Genomic DNA, 9504 nt, shown 5'->3' with positions numbered 1-9504 from the left:
CTATTTTTAATTAAGAAAGGACTTGTATCGCTGAAGTTTCTCGGAAAGACTTTTTACGGGAAATTATCAAATAAGCAGATACGTTACAGTATATTTAAGTTGACAGTCTTGGCTGTATATTTAGTGATTGACATTACCTTGAATAGACAATTATTTTCTGTCACAGGTTCTAAAATAAAATGCTTACAAAAGATACAAAATAACTAAATGGATTCAAAACTTTGATTTTTTTCAATTCATATGCATTGAGACATCTTATGTGATAGATTGAATTGTCTTTAATAAATGATAAGTGTCTAGGTAAATTTAAGCCTAAAAGTAAGATATTCATGTAACTATCCCGGTAGAAGGTTAATTATTTCTTCACAAATTATTTCTTTACTGCAGGTTAGGACTAAAGGCTCATTCACCAAAATGACCACTACTGTGACTTGGAAAAGTTTATTACATGTTAGAACTAAAGACTTTTTCACCAAATCAACTACTATTGTGAATTGGGAAATCTTATTGCATGTTACAACTAAAGGCTCAATCACCAAATCAATCACTACTGTGAATACTTCTGAGAATCGATGCATGAGAACATTAATCTTGAGAATAATGACAAACAATTTTAGGATGATGATCAACAACCCTAAATACACACACTTAAAAGGCTCTAGTAATAAGTGCGAATTGTTTTGATTTCCAATAATAAAATTCTAAGAGGGATTGCCTTTGCTATTTAAGTAAATATAAGTCATCATTGTCACCATCCAGTTTTGAATGTTTGATAGACAAATGAGACATAAAATGTCAACTGAAACAAAGTAACCTTTACTAAAACGTTTTAAATGACATGACATTATCATAAACTTGGCAATAGATGTGGCATAATTATAGCATAAAGATTTGTAATTATGAGAAATTGAAAAACAACTTCATGGCACTAATTTTACAATCCTATTAACACTGATTCCACTACACAGTTCAATTTCAAAATTCACACTGGTAACTTAGCCCTTGATGCTACTAGCTTAACTGTTACTCTGGAATTTTACTTGCTTCTTAAAATACATCCTTAGAAAATCTAGGATGCCCCATTATTTCAGTTTGTAACTGCCCCAGTGAGAAGATTTTATCTTTCATAAATGATATTATTAAACGCATTGTTCTACCTCTTCCTACTTACATAAAAGTCAGAACAAACACTGAAAAGTTTTAACAACTTTTAGTTTTATGGTAGTGACTATTATAAATTTACAGTGGACATTAAGTTCACTACAATATAGGTTCTAGTGCACCAAGTCATCCATTTCATGGTTGCTAATGGAAATAGTGTGAGCTTGGATCTATAGAACATATTACCTGAAAATAAGCCAGCTTGTACTGCACTGGGACCTATTCTCTGGTTAGCATTTAGGTTCTGGTGCATCAAATCATCTAGTTCATGGTCACTAAATGGAAATAGAATGAGCTTGAATCTGTAGACCACATTAACTGAAAAAGAATAGAATTTTTGTTTGTTTTATCACTATGATGGAAAATACATTTAATAATTTCATTTTCAATAAAATATGCACAGACTATAAGCTTTACTTCAAATATTCTTACAAGGTTTTGAAGTACCTTCCCACTTCCACCACAAAACTCTAATTTTTCAGAGGGTGGATGGACTGGTGTTTGCATTTAAATGCACAAAATACAATCCACAGATCACGCAAGTATCTCGACTTTTCTTTCTCAAATGAAAGAAAAACTGGTTATTGTCAACTATAGGTCGGGGAAGAAAGAACCGTAGATTTAAAAAACACATTAGATTATGATCTTTACAATGATTAGCTCAACATGCAGAATTAACATAGTTCAGTACATATGACTTGGATATTACCTTAATCAGTTTGTTTTGTTTTACTCTTAATGTTTAGATTACTATATGAATTATTTTGATCAAAATTACTTTTTTGACAGGTTCATGTTTTCACTTATTTCATGACCTTATGTTTCTAGAGGACAAAATCACTCACTCTGAATAACAGTACATAACATTAACAGTAATGTTATCATACTTTCTGCATTATCCCCCTTCATACACTCCAATACTGTAACTAATACAGAGGTACAATTTCCTCTAGGAACTCGTGTATTTTGTTATTAATAGTGATTCACAGTAGGCATTCTTTTACATTTAGCATTTGTACCATGTTTTCTGTTTCCCAAAAAAAGAAAGAGAAGAGTCATTTGTATTTTAGTGTACATACTTCTCATTTCTTTCCTATCTTTGATTGAGGAGTGTTTCTCTTTGAATACAGGTAAATCAATATTTAATGCTTGACTTAACCAGCATGAATGAAAAAAATAGTGTTTAAGTGACATAAGTGTCTCCATCTATTGATATAAATAGAAACTATATAAATTTTCATTACATTTATAAATTAACACAAACACTCTTTATTTTGCTGATATTTTAGTTAGTAGTGCTACAGAATCCTCAGAACTGTTCTGCAGATATATCATCAATATAAATCCAAGTGGAGAAACAAAGGTGGGAAACTCCATATCTCATCTCTGTTAAACTTCTTCAACACAAAAAACCATGAAAGTGAGTGTACATTGTGACTTTGTGAAATCTATTACTGTCAGTTTTATTACATGCAAGACTTTTAAAGTACGTTAAGTAAATTTATGTTCAACATTTTTGTATACAAAATTTATATATACTGACAAATGCATTTTCTCCAAACTTTGCATTGTTTGATAATCTTAAAATTTTGTTTCACTGCATTTGCTTGTAAAATTTTCTAACAGTGTATTTATTTGCAGCTTTATTTAAGAAATGGATGCAACTAATATCACATATTGTATTTGGCCTAAAACTGTCAAGTGAAATAATGCCTTAAGTTGTTTGTTAAAGGACAAAGAAGTATTTATTATGCAGCTTTCTTAAGCATTTATAACTACCTTAAGATTATAAAATTTAAAATCAGTTTGTGGTACATTTTAAGAAAAATTGTTAAACGTTTGTAGATGGGAAACTATGGTTAAGTATTGAATTTATTATATATACAGTCATAAGTAATTAAAAAATTATGCAGAAAATAAAATTTTGTGGGTTCGTTGTCCTATCAGTGAGAACAGCACAAGTGGAAGTTCTAATTATATACTGGAATGTTTTCTCAAACAATATGGATGTCAATGTTAACTTTATATTAATTGTGAATCATGGTGGCTGTCTGGGCATTCATCTGTCTTCCATTTGATGCTTTGCCCAGGTAGGTAAAGCTCAACATTTACTTCTGAAATTATGGGAGAACAGGCAAGAATAATTTTGATGCCAAATTTTATTTCCCAAGCAGGATATTCTACAATAAATTGTTAGGAATTAATCACACTATTATTCACATTAAAGAATAGAAATTTAGATTTACCAGATGTTATTGGTGAGCAGCTTTTGCATGACTGAAATGCTCAACAATTACTTTTCACAGGGGTGGTATAAGTAGCTCAGAGCTTTGGCTCTGAATGAAACCAAGAGTGCAACACAATTAACTTTTTTAAAGTCAATGATATAATTTAAATTGATAGAATAACTTAAACTTTTCCCATCACTGGGGATGGGTACTTTGCTAGATTAACTTAAACTTTTCCCGTCACTAGGATTGAGTACTTTTGCTAGATTAACTCAAACTTTTCCCGTCACTGGGAGTGGGTACTTTTGCTTGTGAACAATATAGTAAAACCTGGTTAATTCCACATTTCTCACCTACCATATGTATACTTATGAAGAAAAACAACCTTATGTTTAGAATATTTGAAAGGTGTTTAAACATTGTGTATGTAAGTATAACCTCCAACACAGAAATGTAACAGATGTTGGTATCTGACTTGGTGTTACATATTTCTTTGCATTACTCCCAGTAAAATTAGGGGAAAAAAAAAGTTGGATGGTAATAGTTCAGTTTCAAAGACATTAGAGACAAACATTTACCTTTCATTCAAAGCCTAAATATTGATTCAGCTAATAATAAGGACAGACTCTGTTGGACTGAAACCCAGCACCAGCCCTAAGTTTGTTTCGTGACACAACTGATCTGAAATATAGGGTCTGGCTCAAAATCGAGTCTACAGTCCATGTCCAGAAAATTGTGTTGTGATTGTGATGATATCCATCTCTGCAGAGGTTGACATCAAACATGAATGGATCCAGGCTTTTCCTATAAGAACTGGGACTGAAAATCCGCACACGGATCTTTGCATTAAAAATTGCAGCATAAAAAGGTTACCTATGAGTAAAAGCAAAGAAAAATATGTCAACCACACTTTTATCTGCCATATCTAGTTCCAACAAAGACTTTTGCTCAATACCAGGGCTTATAAATAATATGGTGGTAACATAAATAAATAATATAGTAAATTTCACTTCACCAATTAAACTAGTTTGCACCATAACAGTTGTTCAAGCAGTTGCTAATATAAACAGATGTTTATCCAAAACAAAACTTTTTGTATACCACAGTAGATGTGAATTGGCTCACTCTTTTTTAACTATTACTCAGAATTTCTTACCCATTAATATACAATTTGTACAATAAGATGCCAGACCATAGAGATTTATGGCCATTTAAGCTTCTTTGGTCACATTACAAACACCTTGGAACCTAAGGCCAAGAAATTTGTGTCTGGGAAACAGAGAGAACATAAAGTTTCTCATACTAGTGACAGTGTATTTTAACCTCGAGTGTGTTGTGACACATTGTGTACAGTATAGTTGTGGTGTTTGAAAAGTACCATGCAATACTCCTCATAGAATGTACAACTAAACCTTTATCTTCATAAGATTTAAGCAATCATTTCATCTGAATGAAGTTCAAAAATCTTGAAATAAATTCTTGGAGGAGTTTCTTTTCTAGAGTTTAAACTTTCTGGTTAGGAAGAACATATGCTTTTGTACATGTGGTGAAACTGTCCATTATATCCATGATGTATCTATTCCTGCTGTTACTCTGTGGCAGAGGATCAAGCATACTGACAACAACTCTCTCAGGTGGTGGTACAACACATTACTGCTGTAGCTGTTTATTTTTTGTGGACCTTTATGTTCACATGGTTTCCAATTTTCTAGTGACCCCAACCAACAATTCCAATAGAAGCACTCTCTACATTGTCTTCTTAACACCTAATTTCCAGCTGTTTAAAGATTATGGAGATGGAGTGCTGCAGAATGTAGACTGTGGAAGTACCACAATCATTTTTCTGTTCACTGGTATTTTCCCATCTCCAATATAAAGCACTTATGAATCTTCTAGCTATATGAAGTGAATGTCTGAACTACTCTCAATGCACTGAATAATTTATTCCAAACTCAAATTTTTTGCCTGAGTATCTTTCAATTGATTGTTGGACCATATTAGTTCATTGTCACTGTACTTAAGGTTGATCTTCAATTTCTTGTGCCTCCCTCTTTTGATACTGTTTGCATTCTTCATTAAGATATGGTCTTTTGAATAATGTGTTAGCATTTACATGGTGATGAATGATGTTAAAGTTGTACTACTGAAATTTTTGGAGTCATCTTTCTCTTTGGCCTTCTGAATTGCAAAAATTCACCAGCCATTTAAATGTTGCATGATCTGTCTGGAGTGTAAGTAATGATGGAAATGATTTAGAGGTCAAACACTTAACCCCTGCATTAGTCCTGAAACTGTACCAAGAGTGAGCACCAAGAATCTCCCAATTTGACTCCAGCTAGCGTGGCAGTGAGACGTGTTTTCTTTTCTTGTTGAGGTGTTCATAAACCCCAGGATACTAACTGAAGGTATGTTTTGTCGATCAACCACTGCTTTCTTTTGTATCCTATACAATATTATAAGAGTGTTTAAAAGTTATGCATGCAAAATATAAAACAATATTTGCTGTAGCAAAGATCTATTAGTCAATTGGGCATGCAGATAACATCTTTTATTTTCAGATTGGGGATGGCTGACTATGACAGGGAATGTGAGAGGATTAGACAGATGTTGGATGAGTGTGACATTTCCATTGTTCCTGAGGATGAATCAGATCATATTGAAGTCAATGAGCATATCTCAGAAACAGACTGCAGTAAGTAAGCGGGCCAGATGTGAAGGATGGCTAGGTGAGGATAAGGTGACTTGGTGGAAGAAATAAATAAATTTGAGAGTGCACAACTGTTCTCATAATATATCCACTGGGCAATAAGGGCTGAAAGGTCCAGCTCTAAATGTACAAGCCCCTGTTGAATTTTGGTCACTCTTTATCACACCAGAAGTAATAGATTTGTTAGTGCTAAACACAAACATGCTCATCAGTGAACAAAGAACGAAATATGCTCAAAAGAACAAGGGTTAGAGACATAGATGGTGTGGAAATGGAAGCTTTTCTTGGGATAGTGCTTTTGGCAGGTAATTATCACCGCAACAAGATCATTCTTGATGATCTATGGAACACAGATGGCATGGGTGCGGATGTTTTCAGAGCAACAATGTCATTGCATTGTTTTCGATTTCTCTTAGTTTGCATCCGATATGATGACAAAGCAACACGTTCCGAACATAAATTAGTTGATAAACTGGCCCCTTTCAAAGATCTGTTTGTTGATAATTGTGTGAAGAACTATTCTCCCTCAGAGTTTGTTAATATTATAGAGTTCAGGGGCAAATGTACGTTCAGACAATACATACCAAATAAACCTACTAAATATGGCATAAAGATACAAGCAATGACTCATACTAAAACATTTTATGTGTGCAAAATGGAGGTCTATACATGTAGGCAGCCAGATGGCCCATTCAAGGTAGACAATTCTCATCTTCCTTTGGTCCTCAGGCTGATTTCTGATATCTCAGGATCAGATAGAAATGTCACATTTGACAACTGGTATACCAGCTATAGACTAATTCATAAGTTGATTGCTGTGGGAACACTCAGAAAGAACAAAAAGGAAATTCCTGGAGCATTTTTGCAGGTCAAAGACCTACCTCCTCATGACAGTATGTTTGGTTTCGAAGAAAATGTAATACTGGTTTCATACATTCCTTCCAACCAGAAAGGTAAGAAAAAATGTTATTCTCTTCAGTAGCATGCACCATGATTCAAAAATTGACCCAGATTCTAGTGATCAAAAGAAACCAGACATTATAACACTTTACAACACAACGAAAGGAGGCATTAAGATAATAGACCAGATGTCAACAGAGTATGACACAAATCACGAAATAGCCATCATTGGCCTCTGACAGTTTTCTTTGCACTTCTAAACATTCCAAACATAAATTCTTATATCCTTTGCTTTCACAGCCCTCAGAACAAGCTAAAACGCCATTTGTTCATATATGAAGTTCATAGAAGATTATCTTAAGAGGAGATTGCAGAACAAGAACCTGAAGAAAGATCTTAAAGAAGCAACTAAAAGAATCTTACTAGAAGCAGCAGAACTTTCAACACCATCCCAACCCCAAACATCATGGAGAGTGAAGTGATGTAAGTTCTGTAAAAGGGCACAGGATCACAATGTAAAAACATTTTGCACTACTTGCAGTGAGCACGTGTGTAGTGACTACAGCAAGGTGTTTCTACAGTGCTTGCAGTGCCAAAATACTGATTTGGGTGAAGATTCAGTGTAATAAATATGCTTTTCTTTATTTTTTTCTGATGTTTTGGTAAAAATAAACATCCTCTCATTTATAATCGTGTAATCCTTATGTCAATAAATGAATATCAAAAACGAGTTTTGGAGATCTTTTAATAACCCTTTATTGACACTACCAATGTTTAATATTAAGCTAAATATCTTATGCAATCATTTGCTAGATACTTGAAATACATGTTCACATAGATATATGAACAATTAATAAAAAAAACTATATTTCATTTGGGGTGCCTAGCAACCCCATGGTACTAATGATTTTCAAACTGGGCACAGTACTAATGCAGGGTTAAGTAATAAGTAGTACAATATCTCCTTTCTGTAGCATTCACTGCCTTAATATAGTAGGTCACATGTTCTTTTCCATGTTGTAATTGTGATAAAATGCTTCTACTTCAAAATTCACTGGCATCAGTATCTTAAAGAAGTGAAACTTTAAGAGATGCTAATTCTACCTTCACGTTGTTGAATGTCAGTTGCTCAACAAACCTTATATGACTTTTCAAGTAAGTTGTGGGAGGATGAATTTTGTCAGAGAATGACATAACAATAATAGTAAGAGAATTGTCCAAGAAATCCTCTTAGCTCAAACAAATTCTTTAGTGTTGTTCAATTCTGAACAGTTTAATCTTAGATGGGGCTGTAGATGCCCTTTCTCTCTCCCTTTACTATGTGTTCAAATCCTTCTTGGTGGTACTTATGACTGGTTAGTAGGTTCACTTTCTTCACAATGCTACTTTTAGACAGAGGTAGTGACAACAGGGACTGCAGTTAATTGCTACGCTATCCAGTATATAAGGTACCAATGTCACTTTCTCACAGTATCTAGAGATGGTCCCCATTCAAAGTTCTTGGAGTAAATTGGTACCATATTAAACACATCATATTGTAACTTTATTCAAATAAGATCCTGAAGGCAACCTCTGGCTTCAACAGGTTCTCTCTCCATTCTAAGAGACTCTTGGTAGTGCATAAACTTTTCACCTACCTTAAGTGTTGCTCCGGCTAGTGGTTTATGCTCTCTAGATGCATCACCATTCTTTGTGCTATCAAAAATTCCAACAGTAATGAGGTTAAGGGGCACTAGATGTCATGTAGGCAACTTTGTCACAGGCTTCTTGTAATTCAGAAATATCAGGTGAGTTACTAGAGAACTCTTAGGATGCAGTTTGGAGATCAGATCATCATTATCATCCCCAGTAAAGTTTGTTGAAGTATTCAATGTTCAAGAAAGGACTTTTTCAAACCCAATGTCAGTCTTTCAACTATGACTTCACTCTCATTGCAATCTACACCTCTAGAAAATAAATTAATCTTCTTGAAAATGATCTTACCAATCAAAAAAATTCTATACATAAAGTTCAAGAGTACCAAGAAGATCCAGCAAATGATATTCATTTTAAGCTCTTCAGTAACCAACCCTGACCAAGGCACGCAAATTTTACTTAATAACCTATACTGGGGTATTACGAAATATAATTCTTCCACAGGTAAATTACTACTACATTTATGTAAGGTTTAGTCAGATACGTGTAATTAATTTGTCTATAGAGTAAAAACACTAGAAGACTTCAATGAAATAAGTTATGTAGCTGGCTTATGATAGCTTGGACAACAAAATGTGTATAACTCTTTTTTTCAGTCCAGCTGTCAGTTTTGGCTACACAAATGCAAGCATGAAGTGGCTTCTCAGCTAAATTTGTCTAAGGTGAAATTGAAAATATCCAAACTCTACTAGACTAGCTAGAATTTGCCTAACACAATATGACAACAAGCCATCACAGTCGGTTTAATACCGTCAAGGTAAATTCGGTGACGAGGAACCCACTTTGAGACTAATAATGGCTGGAGACGGCTCG

The 9504-nt window shown here is 33.9% G+C and overlaps 1 protein-coding gene across 1 annotated transcript; it reads left to right on the top strand.

Annotated features, from left to right (window-relative positions):
• Nucleotides 1–2477: 2477 nt before the first annotated feature.
• On the top strand, nt 2478–7330 carry LOC111087142. Its single transcript, XM_022392750.1, has 2 exons — nt 2478–2581; nt 5948–7330. Exon 2 carries the CDS (start codon nt 6326–6328, stop codon nt 7076–7078), a length of 753 nt encoding a protein of 250 aa, XP_022248458.1. The 5' UTR covers nt 2478–2581; nt 5948–6325; the 3' UTR covers nt 7079–7330.
• The last annotated feature ends 2174 nt before the right edge of the window (nt 7331–9504 follow it).

The sequence above is a fragment of the Limulus polyphemus genome, unplaced genomic scaffold, assembly GCF_000517525.1.
Source record: "Limulus polyphemus unplaced genomic scaffold, Limulus_polyphemus-2.1.2 Scaffold1788, whole genome shotgun sequence".
In the NCBI taxonomy this organism is placed as follows: domain Eukaryota; kingdom Metazoa; phylum Arthropoda; class Merostomata; order Xiphosura; family Limulidae; genus Limulus; species Limulus polyphemus.
Note: the sequence above shows the minus strand (reverse complement) of the source record. Positions and strands in the feature narration are given on the sequence as shown.

What these genes read in the sequence shown, in the direction of transcription:
- LOC111087142 (XM_022392750.1), top strand. Translation starts at nt 6,326, where the DNA reads ATGCTCAAAAGAACAAGGGTTAGAGACATAGATGGTGTGGAAATGGAA.